The sequence below is a fragment of the Rutilus rutilus genome, assembly GCF_951802725.1.
Source record: "Rutilus rutilus genome assembly, chromosome: 3".
NCBI lineage: Eukaryota > Metazoa > Chordata > Actinopteri > Cypriniformes > Leuciscidae > Rutilus > Rutilus rutilus.
Genome location: NC_140211.1, coordinates 28804871 through 28824593, shown reverse-complemented (window position 1 = coordinate 28824593; position 19723 = coordinate 28804871). Strand labels below are relative to the sequence as shown.

The following is a 19723-nucleotide window of genomic DNA, read 5'->3' as shown; positions in this document are numbered from 1 at the left end:
CTAAGATCCATTTCGATGACAGTTGGAAGAAAGCAGCTTTTATGGAGAGACTTGACTGTACTTTTTTGGGGAAAACTGTGATTATTTACTTAAAAACACAAATGGTGGGCCTCAAATCATGGGGATTGGGGAAGACAGTTTTTTGATTGAACACTCAGGGGATCAATTCCTTACAAATAAATTGCTCCATACCTTTGTCTGTGGCATTAAAGGCCATAGGCTGCACTTTTCTTGCCCTAATCTCAAGAATGCGTGAGTCTGTGGAAAGAAGCATGATGGTTTCCCTCTGTCACACTAAGAGAAAAGGCAAATGTTCTTTTTAAAGACTTCCACTTTTATTGATGTGATGGGTGTTGAACATAGCCAGCTGTTCACACCTTGTGTATATACACAATTTTATGGACTCTCTAAATTATAAAATGTCATTTTACACCATTACATTATGATCACAGGTGAAGATTCTTGTATTTTTTCCTCTAAAGTTATTTTTTTACATCTCAGAATGACCTCTTTGAGACACCTGAGCTCATGATTCAGGTATGAACAAAGAAGCTTTGAGGAATTCAGCATCTGACGACAGCTCGATGAGATCCTCCAGCTCACTGTAGACAGTACATGTGTTTTAACCACTAATTGACCTTCTTCATTTAAAGTTAACCCTCTGGTGCTCTTCTCTTGGGGGTCAAAAATGACAGATTTTTTTTATTTCAATAAAATGAATACTATATTTCAGATAATGTTTTTTATTTCATATTTCATATTTTTTTATTGTATGGTACTAAATTACATTTATGCTGTAGTTATAATCCATTTATTCATTATTCACAATTATAATTTATTTTTGTTAAGTAAATCTGGAATGCTTTAGAGCAGTCTTAAATTAGTCTTGGCAAATTATTGCTGAAGTGAAAAAAAAGGTGAACTTAAGTTACATAATATTATGTTTATTGTAATGAAAACTGCACAAAAATACTATTGTCAATTTTTATATGAAATATGTATTTTCAAAAACACGTTTTACTCTAAAACTGCAAAAAAAAAAAAAAAAAAAAAAAAATCAAAGCCATAAATCTAAATAAGTTGTGTTCCAAATCTGAGCTTGCTGATATCTCAAAAAAACTGTAACAAGTTATCCAAAGCAACCTTCATTCAAGGTAGGCCGATACATTATACCTGTATACATTGGCCATGTATGTTTTTCCCTCCAAACCAGTGCAACCCTGGCCTGCAGCTGATTTAATTGGTCATCTCAATCAGCAGTCACCTGTCAAAAATCATGCTGGCCATGCTCTGGTTTAAGTTTTTCCCAGTATAAAGATGAGGAGTGTGAATGTTGAAATTAAATTTTTTTTATTATGATTTTTTTCTGGACATGAGCGTGTGCTTAGGTTGATGATGGGCTAACAAAAGATTAAATGTTCTGCTCTTTTATTATATATTCCATTATATATTCTCTATATAATGCTTAACAAACACCATACACTTGACATGGTTGTTTCTAAATTTCTTTAGCCAAATACTTAGGCTATTAATGAGTGCAAATGAAAAATGACCATTCAGACCTCAGATAGTAAATGTTTTTAAAAACGTATTTGTACATTTTAAAAGCATTTCCACTATTCAATTCATCGTTCGTAATCAGGTAGGCTATATTGACAATCAGGAAAATGAGATGAGTTCGTGGGAACGTCACTGTGTTGAATGGAACTTCGTCGCATAGCGACCAAGTAAACAGTGTTTCTGTGGACAGCAATGCCGCGGGTGAGGTGCTTTTCTTTTCTTCACTCTTTTTGAGGATCCTCTCTGCGTTCTTAAGCTAGTATGAAAGGGTGACTTGTAAGGTTATCAAAATGCGTCGCTGCTTATTTTGCGCCTCATAATTTAAGAGAACGTTTGTCTTATTTTTCCCGCTAGTCGACGAGCTTTTGCTAGATGTTATGGTTAACTTACTGTTCTGATTCCGTCAGTTGTATCAGTTGCCATGGTTAAACAATTGTACGCCATATCAACGACATTCGCAAGTTCTGGTAAACTCTTTGTAGGCTAATCTCTGTGTTCATATCTCTGTGAGACGCAGACGCAGGTGTAAGATAAATGGACGCTGTAAAGTAAACTGCATAATAGTGGCTCAAAATGCTACAATCGTGACCTTTTTATGAGGCTGGTGACTATAAAAAATATTTTCAGCTTTACGAATTTTGTCCTGTTCATCAAATCATGTAATCATTATCATCACCATCATATTAATATAATCTACCATTGTTATGGTACTCATAAATCACTCGTTTATGACGCAACGTTCAATTTAACAACATGCAATCTTCTCATAAAATAAGATCTTGCAGTAAGACAGTCTCAAAATCCCAGACTCTCCATATAACGTCAGATATCACAGACTTCAGCGCAGCTCTTTAACACACAGTTTAAGTGTAAAGGTTTGTTTGACCCGGAATGAAAGCACTGGATTAGAAGTTCTCAAGTTGGTAATGTTTCTTGGTTTTCCTATAGACCCTAACTCTAATGGCAAAGTTAAAAAAAACACACAAAAAACAAAACACAGATAGGTCTATAATACCATTAGCATTGCCATTCATTGATCACTCGTCAAAGGCAAAAGACAGATAATAAGTATCAGACCATTTCTCTTTGATTATTCACAATAATCCACATTATATCCAGTGTAATATAATTGTATAATAATTGTAAAGAGTAGGTAAACCAGTTTAGACTACTGATCTATAAAGAAGCATGTTTCCATTTTGATGGAAGTCTACTGTATAATTCACAAATATTTAATTACAGTACTGTGGATTTACTAGGGCTCTTAAATGTGAGAAATGGACTGATATTTATTATCTGCCTTCTTAACTGAGTTTGACAGCTCCATGTTCCTTAGGGATCTGGCTGTAAAGCAGAGAGCAGGAGACTGACTCTAGCAGCTGTAGCACTACAGGACCATATCACACGAAGCTTTCCTATTCAAAACATTCCCCATAACCTCCCTGTATCAGACACTTCATGTCCTGCTGGCTGTGGAGCTGCACATTTTAGTAGGAGGCACAAAGACCACAACACAAAGCAGAGAGTCAGATATCCTGAGCGGACACCAGGACAAGAGAGAGAGTATGTGCTGGATCATGCCCCTCCACCTCTGACTCTTGGTAGGCTGTGATCATGGTGGTTCATTCTGAAATTTTGCTGAAAGCTCACAGTGACTAATATGCAGTTGTTGATGATGATGCAGCCCAGAGGATGGGTCTGGTGGCAGCTCCCTCAAGAAGACTAACAGCAGAGGAGTGGGCAGAGGTCAAAGCCAGGTCCATCCAGGAGGGAGACTCAACCCTACCCTGTGCGATATGCAGGGAGGAGTTTCGTCTGCAACCACAGGTAACTGCCCCTCAGAGGCGTCATGCACATTCACATGCCACCTAAGATTTGAGCCAAGTGGAATTTGAATGCAACGTCCAGAAGGCAAAATAAAAATATATTTACATTTGATTGTTAAGATCCACGGTTACTATAGGTACAAAATTAACAGTGCCCCAAAGTCGTTGCCTTTTGGTACATTTTGAAGCCAAATATATGCCATTTAGCCTACGTGATTAGTGGGGGAGTCCAAACTAAATTTGATCAAATCTTAATATGTCAGCACAATACAACCAAAGAATTTTAGCATTTAATGAATTGATATCATCATTGCTATATATATGTGTTGTTATATATCCATTTAAATGTCACCCTTTTGTGAGAATGACTTTTGGCTGAACTCATGCACTCGGGAATCTGTATCGAAGACGTTAAAGATTACAGAGAGAGAACAACCTCTGATTCACAAAATGTAGGCTACTTCCAAATACAAATAAGATGCAGTTTAGTCTTGCGGTGTCCAATGCTGATTATTCAAATTCATGTGTTTCTATAAGCTAAAGAATATGTGGAAGACTGAAATTATGACTTACTAGTGCAAAGTGGCCATGCAAAATCAGTTTTTGTGTGTGTTTTTAGTAATTGGTTCGGTGTGTTTGAGTGCTCATTGTTATACAATTACACAGCAAAAGTTAAGAGACATTTTTATTTGTGCATGGTAGAAAGCAAATACTGATACTGACATAATGACATACAATAAATATGACAGTATATACAGTGAACTCCTAGAAAACGCTATGCTTGAGCAAACAGTTTGTGAATAGGCCACTACAAATGATGGCCGTGAAAGAGACTGTGAACGCATTGAATAGTATATGTTTAGTTGGTGAATAGCATAGGCTACTATTACACAGTAGCGATAACGTTAAGCACACCAGAATAAAACATAATATTCAGAAATAAACAGTGTAGCTGACTTACAGATTCAGTTAACATCCACAAATGAATAAGCACGACGATTCAGGGAGCAGGCTACACAGTGAACTCAGAGAAAACGCTACTTAAGCTCCGCTGCTTTCTTCGACCCTCTCTGTCTCTGGTCCTGCGCTGTGCTCACTCCGTGTCAGTGTGAGAGGGGGAGTGGCCTCTGGTCCTGCGCTGTGTTCACTCAGTGTGCAGTGTGAGAGGGGGAGTGGCCTCTGGTCCTGCGCTGTGTTCACTCAGTGTGCAGTGTGAGAGGGGGAGTGGCCTCTGGTCCTGCGCTGTGCTCACTCAGTGTCAGTGTGAGAGGGGGAGTGGCCTCTGGTCTGGCTCTGTGCTCACTCAGTGTGCAGTGTGGAGAGGAGGAGTGGCCTCTGGTCCTGTGCTGTGCTCACTCAGTGTGCAGTGTGAGAGGGGGAGTGGCCTCTGGTCCTGCGCTGTGCTCACTCAGTGTCAGTGTGAGAGAGGGAGTGGCCTCTGGTCCTGCACTGTGCTCACTCAGTGTGCAGTGTGGAGAGGAGGAGTGGCCTCTGGTAAGTGTCCGGAAAGTGCCTATCGGTTACATCCAGCCTCAGCCGATGTCGAACACACCTTCAGTGTGCAGTGTGAGAGGGGGAGTGGCTTCTGGTCCTGCGCTGTGTTCACTCAGTGTCAGTGTGAGAGGGGGAGTGGCCTCTGGTCCTTCGCTGTGTTCACTCAGTGTCAGTGTGAGAGGGGGAGTGGCCTCTGGTCCTTCGCTGTGCTCACTCAGTGTCAGTGTGAGAGGGGGAGTGGCCTCTGGTCCTGCGCTGTGTTCACTCAGTGTGCAGTGTGGAGAGGGGGAGTGGCCTGTGGTCCAGTGCTGTGCTCACTCAGTGTGCATTGTGGAGAGGAGAAGTGGCCTCTGGTCCTGTGCTGTGCTCACTCAGTGTGCAGTGTGAGAGGGGGAGTGGCCTCTGGTCCTGCGCTGTGCTCACTCAGTGTCAGTGTGAGAGAGGGAGTGGCCTCTGGTAAGTGTCCGGAAAGTGTCCGACTTCACGTCTCCGTTTGCAGCTCCTCCCCGCCTGCACGCGGCTACTCTCGCCTATCGGTTACATCCAGCCGCAGCCGATGTCGAACACACCTTCAGTGTGCAGTGTGAGAGGGGGAGTGGCCTCTGGTCCTGCGCTGTGCTCACTGAGTGTCAGTGTGAGAGGGGGAGTGGCCTCTGGTCCTTCGCTGTGTTCACTCAGTGTGCAGTGTGGAGAGGGGGAGTGGCCTCTGGTCCTGTGCTGTGCTCACTCAGTGTCAGTGTGAGAGGGGGAGTGGCCTCTGGTCCTGCGCTGTGCTCACTCAGTGTCAGTGTGAGAGGGGGAGTGGCCTCTGGTCCTGCGCCGTGTTCACTCAGTGTGCAGTGTGGAGAGGGGGAGTGGCCTGTGGTCCAGTGCTGTGCTCACTCAGTGTGCAGTGTGGAGAGGAGAAGTGGCCTCTGGTCCTGCGCTGTGCTCACTCAGTGTGCATTGTGGAGAGGGGGAGTGGCCTCTGGTCCTGCGCTGTGCTCACTCAGTGTCAGTGTGAGAGGGGGAGTTGCCTCTGGTCCTGCGCTGTGCTCACTCAGTGTCAGTGTGAAAGGGGGAGTGGCCTCTGGTCCTGCGCTGTGCTCACTCAGTGTCAGTGTTAGAGGGGTTGTGCCCTCTGGTCCTGTGCTGTGCTCACTCAGTGTGCAGTGTGGAGAGGAGAAGTGGCCTCTTGGCTTCAAAATGTAGCCCTTGGCTTCAAAATGCACACTGAGTGAACACAGGACCATGCCACCTAAGATTTGAGCCAAGTGGAATTTGAATGCAACTTCCAGAAGGCAAAATAAAAATATATTTACATTTGATTGTTAAGATCCACGGTTATTATAGGTACAAAATTAACAGTGCCCCAAAGTCGTTGCCTTTTGGTACATTTTGAAGCTGTGCTCACTCAGTGTCAGTGTGAGAGGGGGAGTGGCCTCTGGTCCTGCGCTGTGCTCACTCAGTGTCAGTGTGAGAGGGGGAGTGGCCTCTGGTCCGGCTCTGTGCTCACTCAAGGCGTTTCTCAATGTCAAGGAAGGATCCTCGGAAGCCAGAATTTCGAGGATGCTACGTCATCGACATCCGTCGAAGGACTGTTCCAATGTCGAGGATCCTCGGAATTTCCACCAAGGACTGAGTCCTTCGTTCGAAAAATATCCCATATACAGGAAAGGATGCATATGTGTAGCCTTCGCGCTCTTCGCGCTCTCAAATCACCCACAATCCTATGCGCGCAGCTTTGCTATCTTGTTCAAAAAATTCAAAATGTTAGACGTTAACGGAGTCGGAGCGTTAACGGATCAATATGCTTTCAAATGTAAATATATTTACGTTACCAAACATTTGTTTAAAAAAATAATTACATCCATTATGTTATGGGTCAAATTGACCCGCACTGTTTAAACACACTTAACAGTCAAATAATCAATATGATTAAAAAGGAGTTTATTGATTTAAAAACGATTATATTGCCTGAGTGAACAGAACTGCGTCCATAGCAACGCTCTGTTTTTCATTTTCACTGACGTAATGACGCACTGACGTGCACTTGCTAGCCTGTTCCATTTACATGTTCTCCGAATGCTAAAGAGGAGCCTCGCCTAGCCTCTGAAGGAAGTGACTTGGAAGGACCAGTCCTGCCAAGGAAGTATCCTTGACATTGAGAAACACCTTCAGTGTGCAGTGTGGAGAGGAGGAGTGGCCTCTGGTCCTGTGCTGTGCTCACTCAGTGTGCAGTGTGGAGAGGAGGAGTGGCCTCTGGTCCTGTGCTGTGCTCACTCAGTGTGCAGTGTGAGAGGGGGAGTGGCCTCTGGTCCTGCGCTGTGCTCACTCAGTGTCAGTGTGAGAGGGGGAGTGGCCTCTGGTCCTGCACTGTGCTCACTCAGTGTGCAGTGTGGAGAGGAGGAGTGGCCTCTGGTAAGTGTCCGGAAAGTGTCCGACTTCACGTCTCCGTTTGCAGCTCCTCCCCGCCTGCACGCGGCTACTCTCGCCTATCGGTTACATCCAGCCTCAGCCGATGTCGAACACACCTTCAGTGTGCAGTGTGAGAGGGGGAGTGGCTTCTGGTCCTGCGCTGTGTTCACTCAGTGTCAGTGTGAGAGGGGGAGTGGCCTCTGGTCCTTCGCTGTGTTCACTCAGTGTCAGTGTGAGAGGGGGAGTGGCCTCTGGTCCTGTGCTGTGCTCACTCAGTGTCAGTGTGAGAGGGGGAGTGGCCTCTGGTCCTGCGCTGTGTTCACTCAGTGTGCAGTGTGGAGAGGGGGAGTGGCCTGTGGTCCAGTGCTGTGCTCACTCAGTGTGCATTGTGGAGAGGAGAAGTGGCCTCTGGTCCTGTGCTGTGCTCACTCAGTGTGCAGTGTGAGAGGGGGAGTGGCCTCTGGTCCTGCGCTGTGCTCACTCAGTGTCAGTGTGAGAGAGGGAGTGGCCTCTGGTAAGTGTCCGGAAAGTGTCCGACTTCACGTCTCCGTTTGCAGCTCCTCCCCGCCTGCACGCGGCTACTCTCGCCTATCGGTTACATCCAGCCGCAGCCGATGTCGAACACACCTTCAGTGTGCAGTGTGAGAGGGGGAGTGGCCTCTGGTCCTGCGCTGTGCTCACTGAGTGTCAGTGTGAGAGGGGGAGTGGCCTCTGGTCCTTCGCTGTGTTCACTCAGTGTGCAGTGTGGAGAGGGGGAGTGGCCTCTGGTCCTGTGCTGTGCTCACTCAGTGTCAGTGTGAGAGGGGGAGTGGCCTCTGGTCCTGCGCTGTGCTCACTCAGTGTCAGTGTGAGAGGGGGAGTGGCCTCTGGTCCTGCGCCGTGTTCACTCAGTGTGCAGTGTGGAGAGGGGGAGTGGCCTGTGGTCCAGTGCTGTGCTCACTCAGTGTGCAGTGTGGAGAGGAGAAGTGGCCTCTGGTCCTGCGCTGTGCTCACTCAGTGTCAGTGTGAGAGGGGGAGTGGACTCTGTCCTTCGCTGTGTTCACTCAATGTGCAGTGTGGAGAGAGGGAGTGGCCTCTGGTCCTGCGCTGTGCTCACTCAGTGTCAGTGTGAGAGGGGGAGTTGCCTCTGGTCCTGCGCTGTGCTCACTCAGTGTCAGTGTGAAAGGGGGAGTGGCCTCTGGTCCTGCGCTGTGCTCACTCAGTGTCAGTGTTAGAGGGGTTGTGCCCTCTGGTCCTGTGCTGTGCTCACTCAGTGTGCAGTGTGGAGAGGAGAAGTGGCCTCTGGTCCTGCGCTGTGCTCACTCAGTGTCAGTGTGAGAGGGGGAGTGGCCTCTGGTCCTGCGCTGTGCTCACTCAGTGTCAGTGTGAGAGGGGGAGTGGCCTCTGGTCCTGCGCTGTGCTCACTCATTGTGCATTGTGGAGAGGGGGAGTGGCCTCTGGTCCTGCGCTGTGCTCACTCATTGTGCATTGTGGAGAGGGGAAGTGGCCTCTTGGCTTCAAAATGTAGCCCTTGGCTTCAAAATGCACACTGAGTGAACACAGGACCATGCCACCTAAGATTTGAGCCAAGTGGAATTTGAATGCAACTTCCAGAAGGCAAAATAAAAATATATTTACATTTGATTGTTAAGATCCACGGTTATTATAGGTACAAAATTAACAGTGCCCCAAAGTCGTTGCCTTTTGGTACATTTTGAAGCTGTGCTCACTCAGTGTCAGTGTGAGAGGGGGAGTGGCCTCTGTCCTTCGCTGTGTTCACTCAATGTGCAGTGTGGAGAGGGGGAGTGGCCTCTGGTCCTGCGCTGTGCTCACTCAGTGTCAGTGTGAGAGGGGGAGTGGCCTCTGGTCCTGCACTGTGCTCACTCAGTGTCAGTGTGAGAGGGGTTGTGCCCTCTGGTCCTGCGCTGTGCTCACTCAGTGTGCAGTGTGGAGAGGGGGAGTGGCCTCTGGTCCTGCGCTGTGTTCACTCAGTGTGCAGTGTGGAGAGGGGGAGTGGCCTGTGGTCCAGTGCTGTGCTCACTCAGTGTGCAGTGTGGAGAGGAGAAGTGGCCTCTGGTCCTGCGCTGTGCTCACTCAGTGTGCATTGTGGAGAGGGGGAGTGACCTCTGGTCCTGCGCTGTGCTCACTCACTGTCAGTGTGAGAGGGGGAGTGGCCTCTGTCCTTCGCTGTGTTCACTCAATGTGCAGTGTGGAGAGGGGGAGTGGCCTCTGGTCCTGCGCTGTGCTCACTCAGTGTCAGTGTGAGAGGGGGAGTGGCCTCTGGTCCTGCGCTGTGCTCACTCAGTGTCAGTGTGAGAGGGGGAGTGGCCTCTGGTCCTGCGCTGTGCTCACTCAGTGTCAGTGTGAGAGGGGGAGTGGCCTCTGTCCTTCGCTGTGTTCACTCAATGTGCAGTGTGGAGAGGGGGAGTGGCCTCTGGTCCTGCGCTGTGCTCACTCAGTGTCAGTGTGAGAGGGGGAGTGGCCTCTGTCCTTCGCTGTGTTCACTCAGTGTGCAGTGTGGAGAGGGGGAGTGGCCTCTAGTCCTGCTCTGTGCTCACTCAGTGTGCAGTGTGGAGAGGAGGAGTGGCCTCTGTCCTTCGCTGTGTTCACTCAGTGTGCAGTGTGGAGAGGGGGAGTGGCCTCTGTCCTTCGCTGTGTTCACTCAGTGTGCAGTGTGGAGAGGGGGAGTGGCCTCTGGTCCTGCTCTGTGCTCACTCAGTGTGCAGTGTGGAGAGGAGGAGTGGCCTCTGGTCCTGCGCTGTGCTCACTCATTGTGCACTGTGGAGAGGGGGAGTGGCCTCTGGTCCTGCGCTGTGCTCACTCAGTGTCAGTGTGAGGGGGGAGTGGCCTCTGGTCCTGCGCTGTGCTCACTCAGTGTGCAGTGTGGAGAGGGGGAGTGGCCTCTGGTCCTGTGCTGTGCTCACTCAGTGTCAGTGTGAGAGGGGGAGTGGCCTCTGGTCCTGCGCTGTGCTCACTCAGTGTCAGTGTGAGAGGGGGAGTGGCCTCTGGTCCTGCGCTGTGCTCACTCAGTGTCAGTGTGAGAGGGGGAGTGGCCTCTGGTCCTGCGCTGTGCTCACTCAGTGTGCAGTGTGGAGAGGGGGAGTGGCCTCTGGTCCTGTGCTGTACTCACTCAGTGTCAGTGTGAGAGTGGGAGTGGCCTCTGGTCCTGCGCAGTGTTCACTCAGTGTGCATTGTGGAGAGGGGGAGTGGCCTGTGGTCCAGTGCTGTGCTCACTCAGTGTGCAGTGTGGAGAGGAGAAGTGGCCTCTGGTCCTGTGCTGTGCTCACTCAGTGTGCAGTGTGAGAGGGGGAGTGGCCTCTGGTCCTGCGCTGTGCTCACTCAGTGTCAGTGTGAGAGGGGGAGTGGCCTCTGGTAAGTGTCCGGAAAGTGTCCGACTTCACGTCTCCGTTTGCAGCTCCTCCCCGCCTGCACGCGGCTACTCTCGCCTATCGGTTACATCCAGCCGCAGCCGATGTCGAACACACCTTCAGTGTGCAGTGTGAGAGGGGGAGTGGCCTCTGGTCCTGCGCTGTGCTCACTGAGTGTCAGTGTGAGAGGGGGAGTGGCCTCTGGTCCTTCGCTGTGTTCACTCAGTGTGCAGTGTGGAGAGGGGGAGTGGCCTCTGGTCCTGTGCTGTGCTCACTCAGTGTCAGTGTGAGAGGGGTAGTGGCCTCTGGTAAGTGTCCGACTTCACGTCTCCGTTTGCAGCTCCTCCCCGCCTGCACGCGGCTACTCTCGCCTATCGGTTACATCCAGCCTCAGCCGATGTCGAACACACCTTCAGTGTGCAGTGTGAGAGGGGGAGTGGCTTCTGGTCCTGCGCTGTGCTCACTGAGTGTCAGTGTGAGAGGGGGAGTGGCCTCTGGTCCTTCGCTGTGTTCACTCAGTGTCAGTGTGAGAGGGGGAGTGGCCTCTGGTCCTGTGCTGTGCTCACTCAGTGTCAGTGTGAGAGGGGGAGTGGCCTCTGGTCCTGTGCTGTGCTCACTCAGTGTCAGTGTGGAGAGGGGGAGTGGCCTCTGGTCCTGCGCTGTGCTCACTCAGTGTCAGTGTGAGAGGGGGAGTGGCCTCTGGTCCTGCACTGTGCTCACTCAGTGTGCAGTGTGGAGAGGAGGAGTGGCCTCTGGTAAGTGTCCGGAAAGTGTCCGACTTCACGTCTCCGTTTGCAGCTCCTCCCCGCCTGCACGCGGCTACTCTCGCCTATCGGTTACATCCAGCCTCAGCCGATGTCGAACACACCTTCAGTGTGCAGTGTGAGAGGGGGAGTGGCTTCTGGTCCTGCGCTGTGTTCACTCAGTGTCAGTGTGAGAGGGGGAGTGGCCTCTGGTCCTTCGCTGTGTTCACTCAGTGTCAGTGTGAGAGGGGGAGTGGCCTCTGGTCCTGTGCTGTGCTCACTCAGTGTCAGTGTGACAGGGGGAGTGGCCTCTGGTCCTGCGCTGTGTTCACTCAGTGTGCAGTGTGGAGAGGGGGAGTGGCCTGTGGTCCAGTGCTGTGCTCACTCAGTGTGCATTGTGGAGAGGAGAAGTGGCCTCTGGTCCTGTGCTGTGCTCACTCAGTGTGCAGTGTGAGAGGGGGAGTGGCCTCTGGTCCTGCGCTGTGCTCACTCAGTGTCAGTGTGAGAGAGGGAGTGGCCTCTGGTAAGTGTCCGGAAAGTGTCCGACTTCACGTCTCCGTTTGCAGCTCCTCCCCGCCTGCACGCGGCTACTCTCGCCTATCGGTTACATCCAGCCGCAGCCGATGTCGAACACACCTTCAGTGTGCAGTGTGAGAGGGGGAGTGGCCTCTGGTCCTGCGCTGTGCTCACTGAGTGTCAGTGTGAGAGGGGGAGTGGCCTCTGGTCCTTCGCTGTGTTCACTCAGTGTGCAGTGTGGAGAGGGGGAGTGGCCTCTGGTCCTGTGCTGTGCTCACTCAGTGTCAGTGTGAGAGGGGGAGTGGCCTCTGGTCCTGCGCTGTGCTCACTCAGTGTCAGTGTGAGAGGGGGAGTGGCCTCTGGTCCTGCGCCGTGTTCACTCAGTGTGCAGTGTGGAGAGGGGGAGTGGCCTGTGGTCCAGTGCTGTGCTCACTCAGTGTGCAGTGTGGAGAGGAGAAGTGGCCTCTGGTCCTGCGCTGTGCTCACTCAGTGTCAGTGTGAGAGGGGGAGTGGACTCTGTCCTTCGCTGTGTTCACTCAATGTGCAGTGTGGAGAGAGGGAGTGGCCTCTGGTCCTGCGCTGTGCTCACTCAGTGTCAGTGTGAGAGGGGGAGTTGCCTCTGGTCCTGCGCTGTGCTCACTCAGTGTCAGTGTGAAAGGGGGAGTGGCCTCTGGTCCTGCGCTGTGCTCACTCAGTGTCAGTGTTAGAGGGGTTGTGCCCTCTGGTCCTGTGCTGTGCTCACTCAGTGCGCAGTGTGGAGAGGAGAAGTGGCCTCTGGTCCTGCGCTGTGCTCACTCAGTGTCAGTGTGAGAGGGGGAGTGGCCTCTGGTCCTGCGCTGTGCTCACTCAGTGTCAGTGTGAGAGGGGGAGTGGCCTCTGGTCCTGCGCTGTGCTCACTCATTGTGCATTGTGGAGAGGGGGAGTGGCCTCTGGTCCTGCGCTGTGCTCACTCATTGTGCATTGTGGAGAGGGGAAGTGGCCTCTTGGCTTCAAAATGTAGCCCTTGGCTTCAAAATGCACACTGAGTGAACACAGGACCATGCCACCTAAGATTTGAGCCAAGTGGAATTTGAATGCAACTTCCAGAAGGCAAAATAAAAATATATTTACATTTGATTGTTAAGATCCACGGTTATTATAGGTACAAAATTAACAGTGCCCCAAAGTCGTTGCCTTTTGGTACATTTTGAAGCTGTGCTCACTCAGTGTCAGTGTGAGAGGGGGAGTGGCCTCTGTCCTTCGCTGTGTTCACTCAATGTGCAGTGTGGAGAGGGGGAGTGGCCTCTGGTCCTGCGCTGTGCTCACTCAGTGTCAGTGTGAGAGGGGGAGTGGCCTCTGGTCCTGCACTGTGCTCACTCAGTGTCAGTGTGAGAGGGGTTGTGCCCTCTGGTCCTGCGCTGTGCTCACTCAGTGTGCAGTGTGGAGAGGGGGAGTGGCCTCTGGTCCTGCGCTGTGTTCACTCAGTGTGCAGTGTGGAGAGGGGGAGTGGCCTGTGGTCCAGTGCTGTGCTCACTCAGTGTGCAGTGTGGAGAGGAGAAGTGGCCTCTGGTCCTGCGCTGTGCTCACTCAGTGTGCATTGTGGAGAGGGGGAGTGACCTCTGGTCCTGCGCTGTGCTCACTCACTGTCAGTGTGAGAGGGGGAGTGGCCTCTGTCCTTCGCTGTGTTCACTCAATGTGCAGTGTGGAGAGGGGGAGTGGCCTCTGGTCCTGCGCTGTGCTCACTCAGTGTCAGTGTGAGAGGGGGAGTGGCCTCTGGTCCTGCGCTGTGCTCACTCAGTGTCAGTGTGAGAGGGGGAGTGGCCTCTGGTCCTGCGCTGTGCTCACTCAGTGTCAGTGTGAGAGGGGGAGTGGCCTCTGTCCTTCGCTGTGTTCACTCAATGTGCAGTGTGGAGAGGGGGAGTGGCCTCTGGTCCTGCGCTGTGCTCACTCAGTGTCAGTGTGAGAGGGGGAGTGGCCTCTGTCCTTCGCTGTGTTCACTCAGTGTGCAGTGTGGAGAGGGGGAGTGGCCTCTGTCCTTCGCTGTGTTCACTCAGTGTGCAGTGTGGAGAGGGGGAGTGGCCTCTGGTCCTGCTCTGTGCTCACTCAGTGTGCAGTGTGGAGAGGAGGAGTGGCCTCTGGTCCTGCGCTGTGCTCACTCATTGTGCACTGTGGAGAGGGGGAGTGGCCTCTGGTCCTGCGCTGTGCTCACTCAGTGTCAGTGTGAGGGGGGAGTGGCCTCTGGTCCTGCGCTGTGCTCACTCAGTGTGCAGTGTGGAGAGGGGGAGTGGCCTCTGGTCCTGTGCTGTGCTCACTCAGTGTCAGTGTGAGAGGGGGAGTGGCCTCTGGTCCTGCGCTGTGCTCACTCAGTGTCAGTGTGAGAGGGGGAGTGGCCTCTGGTCCTGCGCTGTGCTCACTCAGTGTCAGTGTGAGAGGGGGAGTGGCCTCTGGTCCTGCGCTGTGCTCACTCAGTGTGCAGTGTGGAGAGGGGGAGTGGCCTCTGGTCCTGTGCTGTACTCACTCAGTGTCAGTGTGAGAGTGGGAGTGGCCTCTGGTCCTGCGCAGTGTTCACTCAGTGTGCATTGTGGAGAGGGGGAGTGGCCTGTGGTCCAGTGCTGTGCTCACTCAGTGTGCAGTGTGGAGAGGAGAAGTGGCCTCTGGTCCTGTGCTGTGCTCACTCAGTGTGCAGTGTGAGAGGGGGAGTGGCCTCTGGTCCTGCGCTGTGCTCACTCAGTGTCAGTGTGAGAGGGGGAGTGGCCTCTGGTAAGTGTCCGGAAAGTGTCCGACTTCACGTCTCCGTTTGCAGCTCCTCCCCGCCTGCACGCGGCTACTCTCGCCTATCGGTTACATCCAGCCGCAGCCGATGTCGAACACACCTTCAGTGTGCAGTGTGAGAGGGGGAGTGGCCTCTGGTCCTGCGCTGTGCTCACTGAGTGTCAGTGTGAGAGGGGGAGTGGCCTCTGGTCCTTCGCTGTGTTCACTCAGTGTGCAGTGTGGAGAGGGGGAGTGGCCTCTGGTCCTGTGCTGTGCTCACTCAGTGTCAGTGTGAGAGGGGTAGTGGCCTCTGGTAAGTGTCCGACTTCACGTCTCCGTTTGCAGCTCCTCCCCGCCTGCACGCGGCTACTCTCGCCTATCGGTTACATCCAGCCTCAGCCGATGTCGAACACACCTTCAGTGTGCAGTGTGAGAGGGGGAGTGGCTTCTGGTCCTGCGCTGTGCTCACTGAGTGTCAGTGTGAGAGGGGGAGTGGCCTCTGGTCCTTCGCTGTGTTCACTCAGTGTCAGTGTGAGAGGGGGAGTGGCCTCTGGTCCTGTGCTGTGCTCACTCAGTGTCAGTGTGAGAGGGGGAGTGGCCTCTGGTCCTGTGCTGTGCTCACTCAGTGTCAGTGTGGAGAGGGGGAGTGGCCTCTGGTCCTGCGCTGTGCTCACTCAGTGTCAGTGTGAGAGGGGGAGTGGCCTCTGGTCCTGTGCTGTGCTCACTCAGTGTCAGTGTGAGAGGGGGAGTGGCCTCTGGTCCTGCGCTGTGTTCACTCAGGGTGCTTCTCAATTCTTATTTGTGCATCCTCGTTTCCTCTCCTCGCTTCCTTTCCTCGCGTCTCAGCTCCGCCCCCTGTAGGATGCGAGGAAAGGCTGCAAGGAAAAGACGCGAGGACGGAGGGATCGAATGAAAGCTTTTTTTATACATTGGAATCCTTGATGACTTGAGCGTCACTTCATCGCGTCATCAGCAGCGCTCAGAGGATCTGCCCTCATGTTGTTGAAATTTGTTTATTTAAGAAATTCATAATAAATAATAATAAAGAAAGATACCCTGTTGAAATATGTGAGGTGTGTGGTTTATATAAACTGCAAAAGTAAAGTATAAATCAAAATTATTGTGGCCGATGTGAAGGGGGAGGAGAATTTATACGTGCGTCACGTTTTAGTCGATAAAACTCTTCCGCATAGGATGCACCTGTGTATCCTCGCTCATGACTCCTCTGGAAGCCTCCTCACTCCTCGATCCTCGACTCCTCGCGGTGCAATTAGAGAATTGAGATGTCCTTCAAGATGGCTGAGCTCGATCGGTTTCCGGGTCATAGGATGGAGGACGGAGGAGAGAGGAGACGAGGAGGGATATTGAGAAGCACCCTCAGTGTGCATTGTGGAGAGGGGGAGTGGCCTGTGGTCCAGTGCTGTGCTCACTCAGTGTCAGTGTGAGAGTGGGAGTGGCCTCTGGTCCTGCGCTGTGTTCACTCAGTGTGCATTGTGGAGAGGGGGAGTGGCCTCTGGTCCTGTGCTGTGCTCACTCAGTGTGCAGTGTGGAGAGGAGAAGTGACCTCTGGTCCTGTGCTGTGCTCACTCAGTGTGCAGTGTGAGAGGGGGAGTGGCCTCTGGTCCTGCGCTGTGCTCACTCAGTGTCAGTGTGAGAGGGGGAGTGGCCTCTGGTCCTGCGCTGTGCTCACTCAGTGTCAGTGTGAGAGGGGGAGTGGCCTCTGGTAAGTGTCCGGAAAGTGTCCGACTTCACGTCTCCGTTTGCAGCTCCTCCCCGCCTGCAAGCGGCTACTCTCGCCTATCGGTTACATCCAGTCGCAGCCGATGTCGAACACACCTTCAGTGTGCAGTGTGAGAGGGGGAGTGGCCTCTGGTCCTGCGCTGTGCTCACTGAGTGTCAGTGTGAGAGGGGGAGTGGCCTCTGGTCCTTCGCTGTGTTCACTCAGTGTGCAGTGTGGAGAGGGGGAGTGGCCTCTGGTCCTGTGCTGTGCTCACTCAGTGTCAGTGTGAGAGGGGGAGTGGCCTCTGGTCCTGCGCTGTGCTCACTCAGTGTCAGTGTGAGAGGGGGAGTGGCCTCTGGTCCTGCGCTGTGTTCACTCAGTGTGCAGTGTGGAGAGGGGGAGTGGCCTGTGGTCCAGTGCTGTGCTCACTCAGTGTGCAGTGTGGAGAGGAGAAGTGGCCTCTGAGTCTGGTCCTGCGCTGTGCTCAGTCAGTGTGCATTGTGGAGAGGGGGAGTGGCCTCTGGTCCTGCGCTGTGCTCACTCAGTGTCAGTGTGAGAGGGGGAGTGGCCTCTGTCCTTCGCTGTGTTCACTTAATGTGCAGTGTGGAGAGGGGGAGTGGCCTCTGGTCCTGCTCTGTGCTCACTCAGTGTCAGTGTGAGAAGGGGAGTGGCCTCTGGTCCTGTGCTGTGCTCACTCAGTGTGCAGTGTGGAGAGGAGGAGTGGCCTCTGGTCCTGCGCTGTGCTCACTCATTGTGCATTGTGGAGAGGGGGAGTGGCCTCTGGTCCTGCGCTGTGCTCACTCAGTGTCAGTGTGAGAGGGGGAGTGGCCTCTGGTCCTGTGCTGTGCTCACTCAGTGTCAGTGTGAGAGGGGGAGTGGCCTCTGGTCCTGCGCTGTGCTCACTCATTGTGCATTGTGGAGAGGGGGAGTGGCCTCTGGTCCTGCGCTGTGCTCACTCAGTGTCAGTGTGAGAGGGGGAGTGGCCTCTGGTCCTGCGCTGTGCTCACTCATTGTGCATTGTGGAGAGGAGGAGTGGCCTCTGGTCCTGCACTGTGCTCACTCAGTGTCAGTGTGAGAGGGGGAGTGGCCTCTGGTCCTGCGCTGTGCTCACTCAGTGTCAGTGTGAGAGGGGGAGTGGCCTCTGGTCCTGCGCTGTGCTCATTCAGTGTGCAGTGTGGAGAGGAGGAGTGGCCTCTGGTCCTGCGCTGTGCTCACTCAATGTCAGTGTAAGAGGGGGAGTGGCCTCTGGTCCTGCGCTGTGCTCACTCAAGGCTTGTTTGACTTCATGCAGCTCTGCGCAGACCGATCAGCGGCTGACTTGAAGCAGTGCATGCCGGTTAGAAATTTTGTCCGACTTGATACAGCGCCGACGCCACGTGACTGTGACGTTTGCCATCAAAGTACTGCGAGAGCGATTCGAGAGTAGCCGGAGAACTCAGCCAGCGCAGCTTCTCAAGAGCGGCTGCACTGGGCTGCACGAGGGCTGATGACGACACAGCTGTTCCACGATTGGACGGATTCACCGCATGACAACGATCACATGTGTTTCGTGTTTATTCGAACACCTTTAGTTCCTCTAAAGCTCACAAATCAGTTTTTTTATAACAGTAAACACTCTTTTCATGTAGTTGCGATGTTATATTGTGTCATGTTTATCAAAATAAAACTGATTTAAAAACGTAGACTCCATTTCATTGATAGTAGCTTATGTTGAACTTTATTCTTGTTCAAACAGATGCTGTATGAAGCAGTAGGCTAGATAAAGTATTGAATGAAAATATCTCTGAAACATCTGTGAATTTTTTGGCAAATATTGCATTTATTTCACTTCAGCTGTGGTAAAGTATGCAAACACCACGTGAGCGGTCACTACAGGAACCAGAAAGTGTCCGACTTCACGTCTCCATTTGCAGCTCCTCCCCGCCTGCACGCGGCTACTCTCGCCTATCGGTTACATCCAGCCGCAGCCGATGTCGAACACACCTTCAGTGTGCAGTGTGAGAGGGGGAGTGGCCTCTGGTCCTTCACTGTGTTCACTCAGTGTGCAGTGTGGAGAGGGGGAGTGGCCTCTGGTCCTGTGCTGTGCTCACTCAGTGTCAGTGTGAGAGGGGGAGTGGCCTCTGGTCCTGCGCTGTGCTCACTCAGTGTCAGTGTGAGAGGGGGAGGGGCCTCTGGTCCTGCGCTGTGCTCACTCAGTGTGCATTGTGGAGAGGGGGAGTGGCCTCTGGTCCTGCGCTGTGCTCACTCAGGCCCCGTTCACACTACTGCGTTTTCGTTTAGAAACGGAGAATTAAAACGAATACGATCTCCGTCCACACCAGCGTTTTAGCTGCGTATTAGAATTGATCTCCGTCCACATTAAAACGACTGAAAACGCGGATCACGTGACCATTCACCAACACTGGGCATGCGCGAGCCGGTGTAAACACAACTTCATTGATAAAATTATCCCACCATGCGCTGGTTCTTCCCGGGAATTGTCAAACATAAACTATTTTATCGGGAATTGTCAGTTGCACACGGGAATTGTCACATTGTCACTATTTTACCGGGAATTATCACAGATCGCTCGAATAATAGCTTGCCTCCGGCGCATGTAGGCAGTTAGCATTGTAAAATGCAGAATTTACTTGCACAACAGCTGCTAGAAAATATATAGCCTACGCCATGACTGATGACACCCAATCATAGATCCGAGCGTGAGCCTCTACTACGTCATCGTTTCTAAAGTCCTCCGTTTTGACTAAAACGCCCTCCGGAGATTCAAAACGAAAAACGGGTCGGCAGCGTTTCTAAACTTCTCCGTTTTGGGTCTCCGTTTTTGCCGTTTTAGTGTGGACGGGAGGTGCAAACGTAGCAAAAGGTCTCCGTTTTTAAACGAAAACGCAGTAGTGTGGACGGGGCCTCAGTGTCAGTGTGAGAGGGGGAGTGGCCTCTGTCCTTCACTGTGTTCACTCAGTGTCAGTGTGAGAGGGGGAGTGGCCTCTGGTCCTGTGCTGTGCTCACTCAGTGTCAGTGTGAGGGGGAGTGGCCTCTGGTCCTGCGCTGTGCTCACTCAGTGTCAGTGTGAGAGGGGGAGGGGCCTCTGGTCCTGCGCTGTGTTCACTCAAGGCTTGTTCGACTTCATGCAGCTCTGCGCAGACCGATCGGCGGCTGACTTGAAGCAGTGCATGCCGGTTAGAAATTTTGTCCGACTTGATACAGCGCCGGCGCCACGTGACTGTGACGTATGCCATCAAAGTACCGCGAGAGCGATTCGAGAGTAGCCGGGGAACTCAGCCAGCGCAGCTTCTCAAGAGCGGCTGCACGAGGGCTGATGACGACACAGCTGTTCCACGATTGGCCGGATTCACCGCATGACAACGATCACGTGTGTTTCGTGTTTATTCG

General features: G+C 52.3%; 1 protein-coding gene across 1 annotated transcript in view; it reads left to right on the top strand.

The window, feature by feature from the left end:
• The first annotated feature begins 1739 nt into the window (after positions 1-1739).
• Positions 1740-19723, top strand: part of rnf32 (ring finger protein 32) — a 29909-nt gene continuing 11925 nt past the window's right edge. Inside the window, exons 1-3 of the mRNA XM_084404503.1 lie at positions 1740-1761; positions 2897-3161; positions 3245-3387. Of these exons, the coding sequence (XP_084260629.1) occupies positions 1753-1761; positions 2897-3161; positions 3245-3387 (417 nt within the window). The 5' untranslated portion in view covers positions 1740-1752. The remainder of the gene's footprint in view (positions 1762-2896; positions 3162-3244; positions 3388-19723) is intronic.